The sequence below is a fragment of the Mesoplodon bidens genome (assembly GCF_964165515.1).
Source record: "Mesoplodon bidens genome assembly, chromosome: 3".
In the NCBI taxonomy this organism is placed as follows: domain Eukaryota; kingdom Metazoa; phylum Chordata; class Mammalia; order Artiodactyla; family Ziphiidae; genus Mesoplodon; species Mesoplodon bidens.
The window spans coordinates 5455553-5479459 of NC_138178.1; the positions used below are offsets into that span (position 1 = coordinate 5455553).

Consider the following 23907-nt stretch of genomic DNA (forward strand, 5'->3'; position numbering starts at 1 on the left):
AGGGTCATAGGCAGGAAAAATTTTCAAGCAAATGATCATTACACATGGAAAAACCTATGTAAACCGAGAAGTTAAGCCTGTGATTGGGACCAGAGTCACAGGATAAGCCATCACCAAAAGTTTTAAGCAGATGGGTGGTTCTGCATAATTACTGTTCTCTGCTGGATGTACCGAGTGACTCCTCTGGAAGACCGAGGTCGACTGTCTTCCAGGTTGCCAAGCTCATGCTTTGAGATTATACCCTTAGTATAATCTCAAATATTATATTTGAGTATAATATTATATTTGAGTATAATACCCTTAGTATTCTTAGCTTCCCTTAGCAAAAGAAACCTAATGAAATCCCTGAGTGTTAGCTGTGAATGACAGATATGTATGCATTTATACTGTATTAACTGTAGATGAATATTAGTATATGTTCCACCCAGCTTGCCCTTTCTCCAGTCTTTGTTATCTCAGTAAATAACTGTTCCAAACTTCTGGTTGCTCAGGTCCAAAGCCTTGATGTCTGTTTTGGAGTCCTTTCTTTCACACCTTAAACTGCACCCATAAGCAAGCTCACTCGGCTAGATCTTTACAAGAGATCCAGAATCTAACTACTCCTCACTACATCCACTGCGACCGCCATCACCACTCATTTAGATTTATTTTAATAACTTCCAACTGGTCTCTACTTCCACCCTTGTCTCTCTGCATCTCAACACAGCAGCCAGTGTGATGGGTTTAAACCTAAATCAGACCATGAGGCTTTCCTTGAAAATCCTCTAATGGCCTCTTTTCTCACTCAGAGGGAAGTCCCACATCTTCATAATGGCCCAGCTGGCCTTACATTATCTGCTGTGCCTTCCCTCTTCTACCCATGTGTCTTATCTCAAACCCCCCTCCTCTTTTGCTCACTAGGACCCAGCCACAATGACCTCTTTTCTGTTCCTTGACTGACTACCCTAAGATGCACCCACCAGCACTTCCCATGTACGGTTGCCTCTGTCTGGGATGTTCTTCCCCGGGTGGCTGCCTGGTCCCCTCCCTCATTTCATTCAGGGCTCTGCTCAAATGACTTGGTCCGAGAAGACTTCCCTAAGTACCTTCATTAAATAGACCCCACCCCACCCTGGTCTGGACTGGTTTCACAGCACTTCACACCAGCTGACAGTCCATGCATCTATTTGTTTGTGTATTGGCTGCTCCCTCCTCTAGAATGTAAGCTCCACTTACAGGGACACGCACTTCGCTTCATTCCCTGCTGAATCCCCAGTGCCTGGCACGTAATAGACACAGTCATTGTTGAAGGAATCAACAGTCCAAGAACTAGCATTACCCTTCTCAGAAATGAGCCACTTTTGTTTGTAGTTTCATTGTCTCCTGCTGCTTAGTGAATTTCAAAAATATGAAACACCTCTGTATGTTACTCTCTCTTTGTATTGCTCTAAAATGGTCATATTTAGGCTTCAAATTTCGCTCTCTGGTTCTAATATATGAAGGACTGAAACGTCTTTTATCAGATATTGAAAATCACGGAGCCCAGTGTGCTTTCTTTTATTTGGAAGCCAGGAAATTTTGGACCTAAGTTTTCTTATTTTAAAGGAACATTTTTTTTCCTATTGTTGAATGAATAATACAGAGCAAGAATGAAGTAGAAAAAAACTTAACCACTCCCATTATATCATCTTTTGAAGCATTTTGTTATCTTTTCTTGGCAATGAATAATACTATGTAGTTGTAATTAGGTGAGAGAAATTCATTTGTATACTAATTTTCATCAATTTCTCTCATTATAAATACAGTGGATGCTATTGAATGGTATTTGGAGAGTTGAGAAAATAAAAAATATAAAAATACTTGGAGTTCGACATAGCCATTACTAAAATTTTGATGTATATGTTAACATTTTTTTTTCCTTTGAGATCATATTGAAATATAATCATTAGGAATCGTACCAGCAGAATATTCACATGCCCTACAGGAAAAGTCATACTTTCGGAACTCATATAATAAAATAAAATCTACAGCATCAACCACAAATTCTGAATCATGTCTTGTCATTTCCCCATCTCTGAATCATAGATGCCAAAGGCACCTACTTTTCAACTCTTTCAGCTACTTCTTTTGGTATTTATGTCATTATTTCAAAACAATATTCCTATTATGCTACTACTTTATTTTTTCTGTCTTAGACATTATCTATCCACATCCCGCTGTGGAAGGTGAGGATTTAGCTGTCTTCAAAAACCTCCCCACCATCACTGCAAATGCACGTGGGGTGCACGTAATTCACTTAACACCCCCCAACTACCTCGCCAAATACTCCTGTCACAGATTTTGTTAAATTGTTATTCAAGGTTTACATTAATATGATTATGAAAACATCACTCCCACATAAACCAAGTGGTGTACTCTGTTAGCACTTGCTTTTGATTTTCCAAGTAATAATAATAACTGTGTCCCTTTTACACTCTCATGGTTTTTCTTGGTTTTTCACGTATCTACCACTAATTCTTCCACACACACTTTCTACTCCAGGTATACATCCCCACCTTATACAGTAAAACACATCTATCAGTTCTATTCATTTTCCTTAGCAATATCTTCCTTGAGCATTTGCCCATCAGCTTCAAGCCTGATTCCGCTGCCGTGCCCAGATTTCCCTACATCATCAAATTTGCAAGTCCCTTCATTCGTCTCCTGGGCTGGATGCCTGGCTTTATGATATGCTCATTTTCTGTTCTTGGTTAATTCCCTCTTTGGGCGAGGCACATGCTCTGTGGCTCCCTAAGGACGTGGGCGTGGGTGATAAAGTTTTTGAGGATGTGTATACCTGTAATTATCCTTATTTTATCCTTATTCTTTGAATATATTTAATATAGATTTAAAAAATCATATATATTCTGGGAATTCCCTGGCGGTCCAGTGGTTAGGACTCCGTGCTTCCACTGCAGGGGGCACGGGTTCAATCCCTGATTGGGGAACTATGATCCCACAAGCCACATGGCCCAGCCAAAAAAAATCATATATATTCAATCTATTCATATTCATATGTATTCAATGTATTCACATACATATATGAATATATTAATCATAATTTTGAAGCTTTGTGTTGCTCCTTTGGGGGTCAGTTTCCTTCAAGTTCCTGTTTCCTATTATATTGCTCTTTGCCTTTTATGTTGGATGTTTCCCTAAATGTCCGATGACCTTTGACTGTTCATTCATATTTAAGAATGAAGTACTAAAAAGCGATGGGAAGCTCTGTGTTCATGACTGGGGCTGTCCACTCATGGGCTTCATGGGAGCTGACTGAGGTGGGGACTTGACCGTTGAGTTAGGGGAAACCACATATGTTATATTACAGGTCTTTTCCCCACAGGGAGGTTAAAACATCAAAGAATCACTTTCAGAATAAATTTCTGAACCTTTAATATAATGTCCATATTCCTTTTCTTTGAAATATATTTTTATGGGTTCAATACTTATTTTTTTTCCTCTTCACTCTGCCCCAAACAAGGGGATGTGGCTTGTCCTTCGTTTGCTCTTTATTTACTTGAGAACTTGGCTGAAAAGAAGAAAGGAAGGGAGCGGGGGAGGGAGGGAGGGAGAAGAGAGGGACCCTTCCTAAGATCTACAGGTTGCTTGAGGGTGGCTTTGAGTGCACCACTTCTAGACTAATACCTCATCCAGCGACCTGAGCATCCAATTCCTCCAAACCCAGCTGCCTATCTCACTCTGTGCCCAGATGGAGAAGAGGAAAAGCCACAGCATCCCGTGTGCACTGTGATGAGACATATGCCTGCTTTTATTCCTGCTTTTAGCACATTTTAGAGCTTGTCCTGAATCTCATATACCTACTTCTTACCCCACTGTTTTCTGGGAGTTATGGTTTCTGAGTATAAACAGGAGTGGAGGAGGGAGGTGGACACAGCACTCTTGCTGCTTCTAAAAGCAGGAGTTCACGTGATAAATGGACGCCTCACAGGTTTTCATCATGCTGATTCTGAGCTCAGGGCAGACGTTGGGGAAGGGATAAAGGCCATTGATCATGGTTTTGCACATATTCCATTAGCCTTCTAGTTGTGAATAATCCGTTTTGATTCTGGCAATGTGTTGCCCATTCCTGTTTTTAGAATTATTGAAATACTTGTCACCTTCTCTTTCCTTATGCATTACTTCATGGTTTGGAATCAGAGGGGTAATTTGAATCCCAATTGTATTACTACGGGCTCTTTGAACTTTGGCAAATGGCATAATCTTTCTGAATTCTAGTGTCTTAATCTGGAAAACAGGGGTAATATTATATGCTTATATATCAATAGCATCCACTGTATTTATAATGAGAGAAATTGATGAAAATTAGTATACAAATGAATTTCTGTCACCTAATTACAACTACATAGTATTATTCATAATATTATATGTCTGAGAGGTTGTTTTGCTAATTGGATAAGGTAATCCAAGTGGGTTATTAGCAGAGTCTGGCATTTTGTCCATGCTCAGTAAATGATAGGAAGCTCTGTGTCCTGTCCTGTGAGCCGGAAGTTACTTTAAACCAGAAGCCCCTGAAGAACAAAATTTAATGATCAATTACAGTAGGCAAAAAAAGCGTACAGCTTTTGTTATGGAACACATTATCCTCCTCCACAGCTCTTAGTGTCACACTCTGCCTCATGATTTCTAATCGTAAGCCATTCAAATCCTTTTTAAAAACAGGACTATCGCTCACTCAATCTATTATTGTTTAGTTACTTCTGGATCTTTCTTGAGCTGTGCTAAAATATTCCCTTGGTTTTGTAAAGAAGTGGAATAATATTTTGCCAATTATCATAACTATGTGCATAACTGGAGTTGTTTAATATTCTGGAGTCCACAGTACTCTAATCCATTTTTAAAAATTCAAACCAGTAAGAAAATTGAAGCTTTGAATGCATGACTAATTAGGAAAGACCTGTTATATTGAGATTGATTTTTAAAATTACTTGGGTGGGAGGGAAGTCCAAGAGGGAGGGGATATATGTATACATATAGCTGATTCACTTCATTGTACAGCAGAAACTAACACAACATTTTAAAGCAATTATACTCCAATTAAAAAAATGGCATTTAAAAATATTTGAGTTCTTGGGCTTCCCTGGTGGCGCAGTGGTTGGGAGTCCACCTGCTGATGCAGGGGACGTGGGTTCGTGCCCCGGTCCAGGAAGATCCCACATGCCGTGGAGTGGCTGGGCCCGTGAGCCATGGCCGCTGAGCCCGCGTGTCCGGAGTCTGTGCTCCGCAATGGGAGAGGCCACAACAGTGAGAGGCCCACGTACCAAAAAAAAAAAAAAAAAAATTGAGTTCTTCTATACTTCAGATCATCAGGGATTAACATTTAAGCCTTCTTTCCAAATATCAAAGGTCCTGATGGATTGTTAAACAAAACTGTCCCCCAGTGAACTCTGTGAACTAAGATGTGAGCGTGTTGGCATAGCTTCTTTACATTTTGAGCACAGTTTCCAGTTACAAAGAGCACAGCGGTTTTTCACTTGTCACCACATGGCAGGAGGGCATGACTGCAATACTTCCACTTTAGTGCAATGACCCTGAGGCCACAAAATGTGCTCCAGGTAACACTGTGGCTTGTGGCACTGGGCTAAGTGCCCATATTGTTAAGTAATTCATTTTAGCACAGAGTTTTCTTAGAAGGAATTGTGTCTGGTCTGGGAACGTAACCTCCTAGGAAATAGTCAGATGGACTGTGTCTAAAGGTTAAACTATTTTTTCTGACAGGTATTTAATGGCATTAGAAGTAACTCCCCCCAGCTAGAGAAACTGTGTAGCAGCGTGAACAGCAGCAATGAGATCAAATCTTCGGGAAATACAATGAAGGTTGTTTATTTCACTGATGGATCCAGGCCATATGGAGGCTTCTCTGCCTCCTATACGTCCAGTGAAGACGCAGGTAATAGAGGATGTTATAAATACACCTGTGTTATCATCTGCGCTGCAGGTGTCCCACAGCTACTGCCGACAGCAGTGGAGCCATCCATGTCCCCTTTAGAGATCAAAGTCACACCTCGGATCTTCCACAAAAGACAAACATTACCAGATAGAAAACCCAACCACAAAACCCCCAAAACAGAAGACAAAAACCTCTAGTTTTGGAAAGAAAACTGCTGTTGTGAATTAGAAAATTTAGAAAATGCTGTTAGAAGAGCTTCTAGCTCAGTTCCATGCAGTGTTGCCATAATAGTTGGTTGCCAGTCCCGCAGCCCTTGGTCCACTCTTTTATCCTGGAAGAGGATAACTACCTCTTGAGGGGCAGCTTACTCCTGGAGAGTAAGTAAAGTAATTGAAGACACATGGATTTTATTGCTTCTTAGGCATCCATCCATCCTTATACAGATTTCCAGCGTACGTGACTGAGGGGTTCATATACGATACAGAGCGTTTAAAATTAGCAAGATATGGCCTTTCTATTCTAAATATCCTCCTTCTTTCTGGATTGTTGTTATTATCTAAGAGCTTTAAAATTTAGGAAGAGTGGAACTGAATATTTTTTAAAAACCTTTAAGTTATTTCATTGATACAAGGAGCATTCATTCCCTATCAAAAGGAGCAAATTCATTGGAATGCCAATGTTATCTGTTTTATCCGATTAAATTCTCGGGTCAGGTGGAAGATTGCTAAACAATAGCCATCGGGACCACCATTATATTTAGATATTGCTCTAAATTAAATGTTAATGAACAACAGGCTCACATTAGGAGATACTGACACATAGCCAAACCCCACCCACCTAATCTACATCTTCAGGAAAATAAAGAAGCTGCTTATTTTTGTACATCTTTCTTTCTAAATCCACAGAAACCACTTCTGCAGCATGAGGAGGCAGCCCTCCACCCACAGCCCTGACTTCATCTAGAGAAACAAATCAAAGCAATAAAAAAGCTGCTGTGGTCGCTGTAGTTATTTTTTTCTGTCTTGGTTGTATCTTCTGCTATGGCATGGATCTGACAACTACTTTCTCTGTTGCCTTCTGTTTTCTTAGTATGTGGTGGGTCCCTTACAAATTCCGTTGTGGGAAACTTCACTTCTCCTGGCTATGATGGAGTCAGTAATTACTCAAGAAACCTAAACTGCGAATGGACGCTCAGCAATCCAAACCAGGGAAACTCCTCCATTTACATTCATTTTGAGGATTTTTACCTAGAAAGTCACCAGGACTGTCAGTTTGATGTCCTTGAGTTCCGAGCAGGTGAGTCCAATCAAGGAACACATTCTCCCATTCACCTGCAGCCTTCTTATGCCTGGAGGCCACCAACAATGAAGGGAGACAAAGGGCTGTAAGGTATGTATTATATATAAGATCCAGAAGAACATTGTTCAGACAAAGCCATCATTCTGCACATGCCCAGCTGGGGACAACATGCCCTATAAACAAGGCATGAGATGGATCGGTGTTTTCAATTAGACCCTATGTCTCAGTTGATGTGACATTTACCCAGGAGAGATTCCAGTTTGCCTTTGCTCTGTTAATGAGTTCAAGTGGTCCCTTCAACTCTCATCTACTCAAGACTTCTTTCTTCAGAGACTAGAACGTAACATGTTCAGAATATGTGCTGGTGGTTTCCTGAATTTACAGGATTCACAGAAGAGGCTGTGGAATTCTCCTTAGGCCTTAGAAGTCTAAAGAAACTTCGCAATGCATTAAACGGAGAAGCACATAGAAGCTGGTTAGGAAATTATCCCTGAAGCAGTCAAGTTTGTCTTTGTTTTCATAATAAAAATGGATTGAACTATACCTGGTAAACTATAATCATCTTAAGAATTTTTTAAAAATCTGCATTCATGGCTGATAAATCCATTTTAGTTCTTTCCTATAGTCGAAGCACAAGTTATCCATTGAATTGTCCCCAGTGTTACATTGGCACTCTTTTTCCCCCTAAAGAAAAAAAAAGGAGGGAGAAAAGTAACAGTATATCAGTATATCAGCTATGCTGTCTAAGGCTCACTGGGTTCCATGTTATTGCAAAATTTAAAGAAAAGGAGGCTGAATGCTAATGCAGTTTGCCGGTGACAATGTACTGGGGCAACTATAGAAATTGATGCTGGCTTTGGGAACATGGAGGGCAGAAAGAGAATTTGATAAAGTTTATGGTCACAGACCAACTGTCTCAGCAGAAGAATCATCTGGCCTCTTAGAGGTAGATGAACCTAGAAAAGGCTTATGAGGGAAATGGAAGTTGTAGTTTGAGAATGTTCTGCATGGGATTCTGATAAATCCTCACCCCCTCTGCTTGGTTCAAAACCACTGGCTTATAGAATCAAACAGAACAGCTATCTATCAAATTTCATTCAGTTAAATGCAATCTTCTCTCGATTCCATCATTTTAGAGACAGTTAGAATACTATATTTTGTTGACTTTTAAGGTCAGTGATGTTGTCTGAAAGACTAAACAGTGAGGAGATAAGTGTGAGCAATAGATGATCATCAAATTACTGTGAAAATAATATTCACAAAAATAGCTCCAAATCTGATAGTTCTTAGCCTGAGTATGGAATATCCCATTCATTTCAGTTGATTAAATACAGTGAAGAAATTATTAAAATTTTAGGTAATTATCACTTTTATCTTGCTGATGTATTTTGTCACTATTGGTATTGAGTTTTTTACTCCTTAAAAAAAAAAAAAAAAGCACAGCCAAAAGTTTTTTTTTAAGTTTTTTAACAGTTGTGTCTCTGTTTAGATATACTAAACAATAATTATGAAAACATGAATTGGAACAAAATGACACCTATGATAGAGAAAGAGGCCCATACCAAAAAAAGCATTCTTTTTTACCCGCTGGAGGCACTCTTTCCTTTGTAGCTGAGAAAGATAGAAAGGAGATTTGTGAAATGTCTGCTGTTAAACCAGAATTTAAATGTGCATCAATGTAATAGCTTAAAATTTTTTTTATTATTTGTTCCTACTGAATTCATTGGATATATTTTTCAAAAGATATATATATGGTGACACTGGTGTGTTATTCTGCTCAGGTAATGCTGATGGGCTTCTGATATGGAGACTTTGTGGAGCTTCAGAACCTAGAACGCCACTGGTTATACCTTATCCTCAGGTATGGATACACTTTGTCACCAATGAACGTGTAGAACATGTTGGATTCCATGCACAGTATTCCTTTACAGGTAAGACTTATGATAAGCTCTCCAACTGTGGCAATAACATAATACATAAATTTTTAAATGACATTTTCCATAAAGATCTCGCATATATTTTGTTAGATGTATTTCTAGGTTTATTTATTGATTTTGTTGGTAGTGTGGCTGAGACATTTTAAATTATACTTTCTAGCTGGTTGTTGCCTATATCTAGGAATTTTAAAATTTTAATACATCAATCTTTAGCCCACAGATCTTGCTAGACTCTTGTTAGTTTTAGTATTTTGTCTATAAATTACCTCTGGTTTTTCTGTGTAAACAATCATATCTTCTGCAAATTGATAGCAATTTTTCTCTTTCAATCCCCATTCTTGATTTCTTTTTCTTGTCTTATTTCACTAGCTAAGGCCACCATCATAATGTCACATGCAAGGGATGACAGCATCTTGTTTCTGACCTTCAGGGGAACGCCTGTAACATTTCATTGTTAAATATACTGGTTTCTCTTAGGTTTTCAAGCAATACTCCTTATCACATTAAAGGAAGTCTGTTCAATTCATGGTGTACAAAAAGTTTTTTTGGTTTTTTTCTTTTTACTGTCAGATTTTGGCAAATGGTTTTTCTGCATCTATTGAGATGATCCTATTTTTTCCTACTTTAATGTGTTAATGTGATAAATTGTATTAAAAGATTTTTCTCTTGTTAAACCATCCTTTCATTTCTGGGATAGACCCTACTTGGCCATCATGTGTATTTTGGACATATTACTAAACATAATTTGCTAATGTTTTGTGCTAGATTTGTATCTGTGACATTCAGTTTGTACCTGAAAATTCAGCCCAAGACAGACAGTACTCCTCCTTGCTGCTTCTCTGGGCCATTAGAGTTTTTCTAGTCCATTTCACTAATATGGCAGATTCCGAACTTTATGTAAAAGCCCTTGCTTTTGTGGAGGTCCAAGGCCATATGTTCTCTTTCTGCCTGATCATCAAACCTCAAACCACAACTTCTGGGGCCCACATCTTGACTCTATATCCTCTTAGACCTACACACTCTCAGTTTAAGATACCCCTTGGAATTTGAGTACATTTATTGTTTATAGTTCTTAGAGATCTCCTTTCTTTCCATTAAGCTGGGCTATGAATCAAATATATTTTGGTTATCATTTTATTTAACATTTCTTTGTGTTATAACCAAATGGTTGGTTGGAGAAGGGAGTGACATTGATTATCTATTCAGTCAACCATGTTGCCAGCTGGTTTTTCTTTATCAGCTTGAAAGAAAAGAGTCAGATTTCAGGAAGCAGTATTATTTGTGTGGAACATCAGACCATACCATGCTTTAGAAATGTATCCATGTTTCAACTTGCTATACTAAAGTACACTTTGACAGCTGATCACAATATATGTGCTTGTGGTCAAACGACAAAGTCTTTAGTTATGGTACTCACCATATTCTTCAGGCTTACATTTATTTCCACAGGCCTAGTTTTTTTAAGAAAGGCAATGTTCTTTGCTTTGTCCCTAGTGCATTTACTGTCAGTTCTATGCTCATCTAATTATTCTCCATTTATGGTTCAGATAATCTTCCTTCTCCTTTGTATCAAACTTGAGCCTGCCTTCACTGTGTGATTCCATTTGATTAACACTATATGGGATTCTGTTTATTTCTAATTTTCCATCTAGTTTTACTTTGCTTTCATCCAATTTCATCTATTTATTCATTTATTGTCCTTTTTTAAAATCATGAAGTACGATGGCTATAAGTAATATTTACTTTGGCTTTACAGAGTTTGGTGGGTTTTTTCCTTTCTTATTTAGAAGTTTACAATCTAATTTCAGACTGTGGTGGAGTACAGATAGGTGAGAGTGGAGTGATCTCAAGCCCCAACTATCCAGCCTCTTACGACAGTTTGACCCACTGTTCTTGGTTGTTGGAAGCCCCACAAGGCCACACCATCACTGTGAGTTTTGATTAGTGGGTAAAATAATTCTGAAATTATACAACAGAAGTACCATGTCCTGTGTGGAAACAGAGTTCTTTTAATAAGCAAGTGATTAGAATAGGCTTTGATCCAGGTCATCTTCTCCCTAAGATTCTCGGATTAGCGTATATACATTGGCATTTACAAGTTTACAACTAATGAAGAATGAAATATCTTTCATTCTTTTTCAAGCACAGGAGAAGCCCTCTATAGAAGACAGTTCCCCATCCAGAAAAGAGATGTATTTATGTTCTTGATATGACTTGCCATCCCAGCCCAGGGGACTGAGGATGACCCTAATGACTCCCGTTCTGGGAGAAATATCCCTTCTCAAAATTTCCAAGAGAAACTTCAATAAGAAAAAAATAGAGGAGGACAGGGAGAATGAAATAAGAGACATAAATACAAAATTATATAAATTAAAACAAAATAAAAGGGTGTGTAAGGACTTCAGTCAAACTCTTCAGTCGAACGTAGATAGGCTCACTTACAGCTCAGAGTGTTTCCTCATTTCTTCCCTTTTCTCCTGCAGCTGATATTCAGTGATTTTGACATTGAAGCCCATTCAACCTGTGCTTGGGACTCTGTCACAGTCAGAAACGGTGGTTCCCCCGGATCACCCATCATAGGACACTACTGTGGAAGTTCAAACCCCGGGACAATCCAGTCGGGTTCCAACCAGCTGGTGGTGATTTTTAACACGGACCATTCGGTGCAAAATGGTGGCTTTTATGCTACATGGAACACAGAGACTTTGGGTAAAAGAAAGAAACATTCTCTGCGCTTACTGTCTTTTATCATCGATGTATTTTTTAAATTTATTAACTAGCCCAACTAGTATACATTTTGTACCTACTCTCTGTCAGACTCAATTCTAAATGTTTACACATGACATCTCATGAAGCAACCTTGTAAGGAAGACACAGTATCAGTGTACATTTTCTCCACTTGCATGGGTGGAAACAGGATAAATGGGTGGATAATTTGCCCAGCTCATGGAGCTGACGATCAGCAGAGTCAAGATTTGAATGAAGACAGCAGAGCCCAGAAACTTTGACCTTAATACTTCACCGTGCTGTCTCCACAGGCAAAGGGCCATGGTACAACTAGGGAATCACAAGTAATAGAAAATATGTGTTGGAATCACAAGTAGTTTAACATATTTGGACCATGGAGGCAGAATGCTGAGTGGTGAGCTGAGGGCAGGAAAATAAGTAGTCCACATCCTGGAGAGCCTTGGCTTCTATATTATCCCTCGAGCAGTGGGGAGCTATTTGAAGAGTTCTGAGCAGCAAAGTGACAAGATAAGATTCGTGACTTAGAATGAATGCTCTGTATGGGGCAAAACATGATAGATTCTATTTCAAAAGATTACTTGTTGTACCTGCAAACTATGAAATTTCATGGAAATTTCATTTAATGGAAATTCCCAGAAAATATAAGCCTTGCACTGGACACTTTTGTCAGGATCTCATCATAGTCTTGCGACATCACACAGGGCAGTTATTTCTAGAAGAGTCAGGGTGTTTGGGTAGCTCTCTGAGTGCTGCTGAAGCAGAGGGGAGCTGAGATGAACCACTGGTTTTCCAAGGGTTTAAAAGCAGAAGATACAGGGAATACTCTTTAACTTCATTTTGTTTTGAGTTCATTTTTTTTTCCTTTTGCCATCTCTTAAGAATGTACTTTAATATTACAAAATAGTTCTAGATTTTTCTTCCTTTCAATCCCTGTAATTTATTGTTCATCCATCGGCATTTCAATATGAATGAACCAGGTTACTTAATGGAAGATTTTCCCCTCCTCAAAATCATTTTCTCCTGTCCAGGATGTTAGCGTAAAATTGCAGATGAGTAGGGCTTCCCTGGTGGCCCAGTGGTTGAGAGTCTGCCTGCCGATGCGGGGGACGTGGGTTCGTGCCCTGGTCCAGGAGGATCCCACATGCCGTGGAGTGGCTGGGCCTGTGGGCCGTGGCTGCTGGGCCTGCGCCTCCGGAGCCTGTGCTCCGCAACGGGAGAGGCCACAGCAGTGAGAGGCCCGCGTACCACAAAAAAATAAAAATAAATAAAAATAAAAATAAATAAAAAAAATTGCAGATGAGTATAGACTTGTATTCTCATGTGTTAGTGGCAATAAAAGACAAAGCTTGAGATTGTTGGGCCACAAATACTACATAGCCTCAAGGGGAGTAAAAATTACTGCTCTTGTTTGAAGACAGGATAGAAGTCTGTCCTCTTCATGGCAAGGATTAATGGTCTCAGGTGAGTTCAGTATAGGTGTAATGGAACAGTAACAGCTGTAGCCTCCTGTGGCTTCAGTGACCTTCCATTTGTTGAGAGTCCTTGTGGTGGACCTGCCCCATAGGTCAGAGACTCATATATAAGGAAAGATGCGCTGATATCTCACATTTAGAAATGTGTCCTCTCCAGAAGTCTTCAGTTACCAGAATTGTTATTTTCATCACAAGGTAATGACTTTTTCCATGACAATTTTTCAGGTTGTGGTGGAATACTTCATTTAGACAATGGTACAATCAGATCCCCCCACTGGCCTCAGAATTTTCCTGAGAATGTCAGATGTTCCTGGACAGTCATTACTCACCAAAGTAAACACTTGGAACTCAGCTTTGACAACAACTTCCTCATCCCCAGTGGGGACGGACAGTGTCGGAACAGCTTTGTGAAGGTCAGTGCACTTGTATATTTAATTGGAGCCAAGCTGGTTGCAGGAATGTAAACGTTTAGACTAGAAATGACTCACTGCCTCTCAAAGGAGGAGAAGGACAATTTTGCTGCTTGGATTTCTTGAATGAAAAAGTGAGAAACCTCAACCACTAGGAGTTAAAATTTGGACCACAACACACATTGCCCTGTGACTTTCATTCGCTAATACATAAGCAAAGACACTTAATTTAGGAGATTGTCTCGCCTTATTAAATTCTCATGAGCATTTACGGTTCTTCCTCTCTATAGAAACTAAAAAGAGAAGGGCGGATTTCTTCCTCCCTCCCTTCCTTCCTTCCTTCCTCCCTCCCTCCCTCCCCCTCTCTCTCTCTTTCTCTCTTTCTTTCTCTCTCTCTCTTTCTTTCTTTCTTTTTTTTCTCTCTCTCTCTCTTTCTTTCTTTTTTCTTTCTTTCTCTCTTTCTTTCTTCCTTTCTCTCTCTTTCTTTCTTTTTTCTTTCTTTCTTTCTTTCTCTCTCTCTTTCTTTCTTTCTTCTCTCTTTCTTTCTTTTTTCTTTCTTTCTCTCTCTCCTCTCTTTCTTTCTTTCTCGTTTTCTCTTTCTTTTCTTTTTTCTTTCTTTCTAATAGACCCTCAAGGACAAAATGAATCAAAGTCACCATGACAGGCAACATTTAGAGTATCCTATAAAAATTACAGAAGGCTAGACATGCACTAGTGCCAGCCTTCACCTGAGCCTTAAGCGCCCACAAGCTGACCAGACCGTGAGGGACCCATCCATGTAAAATCATGGCCATGGGTCAGTCAGTAAGGCTCTCTTCCTCTCCAGTTGTAAATACAGCTCCTGTGGCACTGACATCATTATTCATTGACTTATGACTGTGATAACTGTATTACAAATTCATTCCATCTGTGCTATTTTATATCTCGTGTTTTATCGCTAAGAGGACATACACCTTTTAGGGGAAAGAACATTCGCCTGGACTCCGCATCTCTTGCGTTTACCACCTGAATGTTCCTCTATGAGCCAATTACACATTTGGGCTTTAAATTACTCAGCTGTAAAATGAAGAAAATAATTCCTACTTTAGTAGGACTGTTTTAAGCATTAGAGGTAATATGATATAATAACATAAACAGTGCTCAGTACTTGGAATATAAAACCACCTAATGAGTAGAAATGACTTGTATTGTCGATGTTGTTATTATTTTACATCATCTCTCAAATTATGTTTTATATCTAACTGATCCATGTATGCTGTTTCAATAAAAATCCTAGACTTGTATATAATACATGTAAAACAAAACATCGTATACACTTTTCCTAATTGCTTTTTTCATGAAACAAATGAACTCTCTCAGGAATTGAGTCAACATCAAATATATAGACAAAGTAAGGTCTTTCAGGTTCTTCAATTGTAAAAATGGAATGTGAAAAGTTATTCAGTCCCGTTTCTCCTCTGGATGGAATGGGAATCCCTCTGACAGCAGGCAAGGCTGAACCACTGGCAGGTGGGATCCATCTGGAACTCTGACAAAACTCAGTGGCCTGGGAAACACACTCTTTCCCTGCTGGGCCTGAGACTCCAGTTTTTGCCAAGAGATACTGAGGTGGGTAAATAAGACAGGCAAGAGGGGCCCAGCTCCAGCAAGCAGCCCTTAACGTCAAACCTTATACAAAAATTCACTCAAAATAGGGCTTCCCTGGTGGCACAGTGGTTGAGAGTCCGCCTGCCGATGCAGGGGATGCGGGTTCGTGCCCCGGTCCGGGAAGATCCCACATGCCGCGGAGTGGCTGGGCCCGTGAGCCATGGCCACTGAGCCTGCGCATCTGGAGCCTGTGCTCTGCAACGGGAGAGGCCACAACAGTGAGAGGCCCGCGTACGTACGGCAAAAAAATAAATTAACTCAAATAGACCATAAACCTAAATGTAAATATACAGCTATAAACTTTGAGGAGAAAAAGAACAGAAAATCTTTGGGACCTAGAGATAGATGAAAAGTTCTTAGACTAAACATCAAAAGAATAATCTGTAAAAGGAAAAATTAATAAATTTTACCATATCAAAATTAAAAATATTTTGCTCTGTAAAGAGATGAAAAGACAAGCTACAAACTGGGAGAAAAGATTTCCAAAGCACTTACCTGACAACAGACTACTATCTAAAGTACAGACAGAACTCTCACACCCAACAGTAAAAATACAGAGTCCAATTAGAATATAGGCAAAAGATATGAACAGATATTTCACCGAAGAGGATATTCGGGTGGTGAATAAACATACGAAAAGATGTTCAACATCACTATAGCCATTAGGAAGAATGAGACTTAAAACCACAATGTTTGCCACACACCTGTCAGACTGCCCAGAATAAAAACAGCGACGGCACCAAATCCTGCCAAGCTCGCAGCGAAGCTGTATCGCTTATTCATTGCCAGTGGGAATGTAAAATGGCACACCACTCTGAAAAATAGTTTGGCAGTTTCTTATAAAACTAAATGTGCACTTACCATAAGATCCAGTAAGTATACTCCTGGGCATTTATCCCAGAGTAATGTAAACTATGTCTGCACAAAAACCTGTGCACAAATGTTCATAGCAGCTTTATAGGCAATAGACAAAGACTGGAATCAGTGCACATGTCCTTCAACAGGTGAATAGTTCAGTGAACTCTGGTACCTCCATACTGTGGAGTACAACTCCTTGGTAGAAATAAACTTTTGACAGGCTAAGGATCTGAACAAATCACCAGGGAATTAAACCAAGTGAAAAAAGCCAATCCCGAAAGGTTACATACTCTATTGTTCCATTTACATAATATTTTTGAAATGACAATGCTTAGACACGGAGGACAGACTACCAGAGGTTAGCAGGATGTGAGTGTGGGAATGAGTCATGTGTGGTTATAAAAGGGCAACTCTAGGGAACCTCGGTGTTGGAGCTGCTTGGTGTCTTGAATGTGGTGGTATAAGCTTGTATGTAACAGAATACACGCACACGTGCGTGAGCCTGGGACACTGAGTAAGATGGGTGGACTGTGTCGAGTCAGCGTCCTGGTTATGATATTATATTACAGTTTTACAAGCTGTCATTGTTGGAGGAATCTGGGAAATGGGTACAGGAGATTTCTCTGTATCTTACAACTGTGTGTGAATCTGCAGATACTCAGTAAACGTTTTTTTTTTTAATTGCTTGAGTGATAAAATATCACCTGAAGCCAGGGTGAATTGTACAAACCCTAAGAAACGTCAGGAAGTTTTTGACAGTTTTGTAACATTTTGTAGGTCCAATATCATTTAAATGAGTCCTAGGTCACAGAGCCAATGAAATGAGATCTTGACTGACAGGTATCGATGAATATTTAACAACTCTTTACCATTATTATCATTTATAACACCCATGTTCTTGAGCCAAAAGGTAGAGATGTCAGATCCATAATTAATGACTTCAGAAAAGTATAAGCCCGTGAGGATTCTTGGAGTTCTTTGTTAAAGAACTGGAGATTCTTTCCTAAAAGTTTTAGCTCTTATCACTTCACCTCTTGAGTGATGTTTGTAAAAATAGCACATGCAGATCTCTCTCTCGGTAAGTCATGTTTACAATTTAACAGAATGTGGTTAGAAAACTTCTGTATACTGCTTCCCTGTATAGTTAAAGGCAGGGGGTCAGGGGACATAAAGGGGATATTAGGGAAAATAGGGGGTGTGCACTTCTTTCCTGACCTTTTTTGTTTGTTTGTTTGTTTGTTTGTTTTGCGGTACGCGGGCCTCTCACTGCCGTGGCCTCTCCCGTTGCGGAGCACAGGCTCCGGACGCGCAGGCTCAGCGGCCATGGCTCACGGGCCCAGCCGCTCCGTGGCATGTGGCACCTTCCCGGACCGGGGCTCGAACCCGCGTCCCCTGCATCGGCAGGCGGACTCCCAACCACCGCACCACCAGGGAAGCCCCCATGACCTTTTTTTAATCTTCTGATTTGGCAGAATATCTTTGCTTTTGTTCCAGTCCCAGGCACCTCCCATATCTCATAAATGGCAAATATAATTGGACTTCAGTAAGGTGATTAACAGCAGGATTCGCAGTGTTTGAGAATCAGTTGAAATGATACGACTTTAAGGAGCCGATGGCGCTCTGAACTGGCGTTCCCTCACACCCCTTCCCGGGCGCTGATTTGCTAACAGAAACGTTTGTGACGGCTGGGTGTGTGATTGCTTTGTTTGAGGAATAGTCCTGAGAGTGGTATGTTCAGAATGAGTAATTTGATGGGAAGGGAATGATGTTGAACAGTTAAGTAAGACTAATCCAAACCCAATTACCTTCTTGCCTTCCCGGGCTAGATAATTCCTAGTTGGGGGTTTGGGGAGGGGCATCATAGGACGCTCAGCAGCGCCCCTGGCTCCTGCCCACTACATGCCACGCCCACACCAAATGTGACAATTGAAAACACTTGCAGACATCACCAAATGCCCCCGGGAAGGGCAAAATTGCTCCCGGTTGAGACTCACTGGTTAAACAAGCTTAAGCGTCCTTTTCCTCCAATAATGTGCATTTATTACCAATATCAATATTTTCCTTGAGTGACTCAACACTGTAGATACCATGATCTCTTGCCTGAACTACTGCACAGCCTCCTGGCTGATCTCCCAGCGTCCTCTCTCTTCCTTCTCGTCTCCGCTTTGAGCTTCAAGCCTCCTGGAGGCCCCTTGCCACGTTCAGGCTGTGGCCCGGACCCCTGACATGCCACGGGGCTTGCACCGACTGCAGCCCCGCCTCACTCCTGACTCAGTTTTCGCTCTGTTTGAACCAGCCCCGCCCCTTCCTGCCCGTGGGGCTTCTTCAGGCCTCTCTTGAAGTCAGGCAAAGCCCCTCCTACACACTCAGCGGCTCCACAGCAGCTCCTTTCACAGTTGGAATTTGCATTTAAACGTGAGTCTATGATTAATATCCTTCCCTAGGCTGGTCTAGGATTGGTCTGATCAAAGTTGGAATTTTGAGCCTCACAATTTATTTCTCAAATGAGCGTATCATCATTTGCTTCTTGTAAAGTGGCCGGGGTCTACCTGGGAGTTGGTGATGCAGTCTTTAGTGAATTGCAGAGAGACTGAATCTCATCCTTTCTTCAAAATGAACCTTAAAATTCAACAGTGCCAGGAAGCCTTCCATGATTTATCCCAATTCATGCCAATTACATGTAGACCTGGAATTCATATCCACTTTCTTCCCATGGGCTTCTTGCTTGGTAAATCTTCTCTACGTGCAACCCACAATTTGCCAGCCATCCAGGACAGATGGTAAACCCCACAGCAGCACACATGCTGCTCTGTTTCCCCCGGAACATAGCAAATTGAGCTAGATCAGGTCAACTAGGAAAAAGCAAGAGGAAACTGGGTAGTGACTGAGAGTTGTTTTTTTTTTTTTAAATCACTGCCTAGATACACAAAAACGAACAGTCTCCTTGCAAGAGTCACGAATGGGCTATACTATAAAAAAGCAGCCTAAAGAAATGGTTCTCAAAAGAAAATATTGCAGATTTGTGTGTTTTATTTACCATTATGTTTAGTCTATATACACCTGAGTGCTATTGTTTTCCAGCCTGAGCACCAGTTAAACATTGGCGAGGGAAAACCTGGAGCACTAAGTCATGTTTCTGGCTTTGCTAGGTGTGGGCAGGCACTCAGGAGGCCGATCAGGCCCTGTTAGCCTCGAGCTGCGGGAACGTGGCCCCCGGTCCCGTCATCACGCCCAGAAACGCCTTCACTGCTGTGTTCCAGTCGCAGGACGTCCCAGCTCAGGGCTTCTCTGCATCCTTCGTTAGCCGTAAGTAGCGCTGAACACCAAACCCAGGGGCCCTTGGAAGGGCGTGGCTGCCACAGGCAGGCTGGGGGAGAAGGGTTCTGCTCCAGGGTTGGCTGGCCTGGAGGTCCGTGGGGAGAGTCTGGGTGGGTCACCTAATCCTGAGTGCGCCTTTCCTACCAAATCAGCCAGAATGGAACTGAATCCAACCGTGGGTCAGTAGAGAAATGGTGTAGAAGGCCTGAGTGCCCGTCGCTAATGCCTGAAATTAACCTAGAATCCGCATCGGGGCAGGAATTGGGCAGAAGCCCAGAAGGCCGTAATTAGTAGCCAATCAGCAGGCCGGGCCTGAAGCGCATTGCCTGCCCGCATGGACCTCACCTGGGGCTGTAAAAACGCTGTCTTCCCCCCAGGCCTTCGGAATGCAGAACTTCCCTGGCTAGGGACTTACATGTGTTAGCTCTCACCCAGATGATTCTCACGCTCAGTCAACCTTGGGGGCCGCTTTCTTCAGGTTTTCCCCTTCCTCCTCTGACGACTACTCACCAGGAAGAAGAGTGGGACATGTAGTTTTCAAGTCTGAGACACAGTGGTGTGTGTGCTTGTTGGCTGAATTAAGTAGCAACTATTTGCAAGCCACTGTTTAGGAAAAAGTTTGATGAAAGGAATCAGAGGAAATAATGCAGTGAACAGGTATTTCAGACATGAATAAGAGGGTGGTGTAAAGTCAGTAACAAAAGACCACCGCAGACCTAATTCTAGGTCTTCACTTGGTTCGTTGTGTCTGTGTATGTGTGTGTTTTAATATCGGTTTAAAAGGACGCTGATATTTTCTATCTATGTGATAGATAGGGAGTGTGTGGATTAACTAGTTAGTGGTTAGATAAAAACAAATGTCATTTTAGTGGTAAAAAGGTAGTTCTCTTCATTTCTGACACCTGGGAATCATGTGAGAATTTTTTGAGTTGGGATTAGTAAATTCAACCATTTTTATAAAGCAGGTATTATTTTTATAGCCATATTACAATGGTAATGAAAAGAACATATTTTTCTATAATATAATAAGATATTTTAAAACTGTTAAGTGTATTGATCTGGCACAGATCACTTTTCATTAGTTTTATTTCTTTAGCTACATGAATCCTCTTCAATCTTTGCTAAGTCATTCTTCCTTTAATATCTTAAAATTAAGTGATTTGCAATGGATTTGTGGTAAAATTTCTACTTAACCCAAAACTCTGCATCATTTTTCTAGAAACTATATAATATTCTGATTTTGCATATTTATTTTTAAATCAGAGCTCCATTCTTTTAGTTATTATTACTTCCGTTTGGAGTAGCTCAGAGAATATGTTTCTAGAGAGCTTAGGAAAGTTGAGGCTTTCCCTCACTGATAAAGAGATGCTATCTGGGAGAACAAATGTTCTGATAATGGCTTTTTCTTCCCACTTAGGATGTGGAAGGAATTTCACTAATCCTTCAGGTTACATTGTTTCTCCAAACTACCCAAAGCAATATGACAACAACATGAACTGCACCTACATCATAGAGGCCAGTCCTCTGTCCGTGGTCCTCTTGACTTTTGTGTCTTTCCATCTGGAAGGTAAGTTTATTCTTATCTAAATTACAATTGGTTCTTAATAAATGAATGGGTGATAAGCAGAGGCAGAGATTGTCTAAAATCACCATTTGAGGAAAATATTAAAAATGTTACAGAGTGGAGTTGATGTAAACTTGATTAAAACTCCATCCAATATTTTAAGAACACATGTATCATCCTATACAATCCATCCAGAGGTTAAAAAATAATGCAAGAGCTTTAAGAACATAAGCATCATGTAAACGGCCTAAAGAAAATAAGTCTGAAATCTATTACATGTTAATCATAGTTTCTAATTTATTCATTTGCGTTTATTCTACACATGTACAGGTGCCTTCACACAGTCTCACACACACACACACACACACACACTATAAACTAGCAAGAGAAACTTCACTTCTGAGTCAAAGTAGGTGCTCCATAAATGTTGAATGAATTAATTAATAAAATTAATAAATATTTGTGTTCTACTTTCATTAAATATGACTGTGGGATATGCTCTCATCTTCTTTTTCATTTTCATCTTCATCAGTACCACAGGGACTGGGAAATCCCTAACCACAGTGCCCCTTTGGGTTCATTCCCTGCCTGTTGGCAAAGGGGACGTTGGAGCTGCTGGTCTGGGCTGGGTTCTGACTACACTGGACACAGCTTGATGTTTACCCAGGTGGTATCATACGGCAGAGAAAAGTTCCCTTCAAGTGGATGGGCATCTCCAACCACTCAGTCATTTTAATATTTTTCACAAATTAACTTTTCATTTCTAAATTACAGTTTATCTGTACGTTTGCCAAGCTTCATCTGCCCAACCAAAATTTCTTTTCTATTTGGGTTGGTCTCCCATGGCAGTGAAAAGTTAAACTTAACAAAGTGTTCTACAATATTCAGCATCCAGGAAATTTATGTTTCATAAAAATAAAAATGACACATCAGTACTCATAGGTTGATAAATTATACAAAGTCTCTCTCACTGGAAGCATTTTCTGTGACCTCCTTTTCCTACATCTCTACATACTGTAGTTTTTGGTATGTGTTTGCTGGAAAATGCCAGGTATGAATTGATGTATGTCACTGTACGAATGGACTATGAGGTAAAATATAATCTTCTCAGCATTTGCTAACACAAAATTCCAGCAATATAAAAAGATGTTCATGATATATAAAGTATTAAGGGAAGGTAAAACAGTTTATATAAGAGATCCTATTTTTTTATTTAAAATAAACTCTGTGAATAAAATCTGTAAGACTATTAACTAGTAATTAAAGAGTTGTTACTACCGTGTCATAGATTTATAGGTGATATTTATTTTCTTCTTTATATCTTTTCTATTATCTTATAATTAAGGGAATGTTATTTTATTTTATTTTTTTATTTTAATTTTTATTGAAGTATAGTTGGCTTACAATGTTGTGTTTGTTTCAGGTGTGCAGCAAAGTGATTCAGTTATACGTACATATATATATATTCTTTTACAGATTCTTTTCCCTTTTAGGTTATTACAAAATATTGAGTATAGTTCCCTGTGCTATACAGTAGGTCCCTGTTGGTTATCTGTTTTATATATAGTAGTGTGTATATGTTATTCCCAAACTCCTAATTTATCCCTCCCCCTACTTTTCCCTTTTGGTAACCCTAAGTTTGTTTTCTCTGTCTCTGAGTCTATTTCTGTTTTGTAAATAAGTTCATTTGTGTTAATTTTTAGATTCCACATATAAGAACTGTCATATGATATTTGTTTTTCTCTGTCTGACTTACTTCATTTAGTATGATAGTCTCTAGGTCCATCCATATTGCTGCAAATGGCATTATTTCATTGTTTCTTTATGGCTGAGTAATATTCCAGTGTGTGTGTGTGTGTGTGTGTGTGTGTGGGTATCTAACATCTTCTTTACCCATTCGTCTGTCAATGGACATATAGGGTGCTTCCATGTCTTGATTGTTGTAAATAGTGCTGCAATGAACATTGGGGTGCATGTATCTTTTCAAATTATAGTTTTCTTCAGGAACTATATGCCCAGGAGTGGGATCCGTGGATCACATGGTAACTCTATTTTTAATTTTTTAAGGAACCGCCATACTGTTCTCTATAGTGGTTGCACCAATTTACATTTCCACCAACAGTGTAGGAGGGTTCCCTGTTCTCAACACCCTCTCAAACATTATTATTTGTAGACTTTTTGATGATGGCCATTCTGACCAATGTGAGGTGATACCTCATGGTGGTTTTGAATCACATTTCTCTAATAATTATCGATGTTGAGCATTTTTTCAAGTGCCTATTGGCCATTTTTATGTCTTCGTTGGGGAAATCTCTGTTTAGATCTTCTTCCCATTTTTTGATTGGGGTGTTTGTTTTTTGATATTAAGTGAAAAAGTTATCTTAATAACGGGAAAAACATGTGGCTTGGATTGTGCATTTATATGTGCATTTGTCCTCACTAAATTACATAAACACAAGAATATCATATGCCAATATTATTTAGACTGAAAAAGGAGATGCTGGTAAATGTACTATATAATATAGCCACAGAAAGCACTGCCTATACCAATGGTACATGTGTTATTAGAAGGGAACCTATACTGACACCGCACAGTAGCTCCCTGAGTTTAGTTGACAGGTGGGGTAAAGGGGCGAGCATACTCTAGACTACCTGACCTGGGGTGGGGTAGGGCAGGCATGGTATTTTAGGACCGGTCTCAATGCCAGATTGGCCACCTACTAGTCAC

General features: G+C 40.0%; 1 protein-coding gene across 1 annotated transcript in view; it reads left to right on the forward strand.

Annotated features, from left to right (window-relative positions):
* Positions 1-23907, forward strand: part of CUBN (cubilin) — a 276297-nt gene that overhangs the window by 191879 nt on the left and 60511 nt on the right. Inside the window, exons 49-56 of the mRNA XM_081230089.1 lie at positions 5755-5926; positions 7016-7222; positions 9007-9156; positions 10971-11092; positions 11646-11871; positions 13608-13795; positions 19447-19603; positions 21033-21182. Coding sequence (XP_081086215.1) covers positions 5755-5926; positions 7016-7222; positions 9007-9156; positions 10971-11092; positions 11646-11871; positions 13608-13795; positions 19447-19603; positions 21033-21182 — 1372 coding nt within the window. The remainder of the gene's footprint in view (positions 1-5754; positions 5927-7015; positions 7223-9006; positions 9157-10970; positions 11093-11645; positions 11872-13607; positions 13796-19446; positions 19604-21032; positions 21183-23907) is intronic.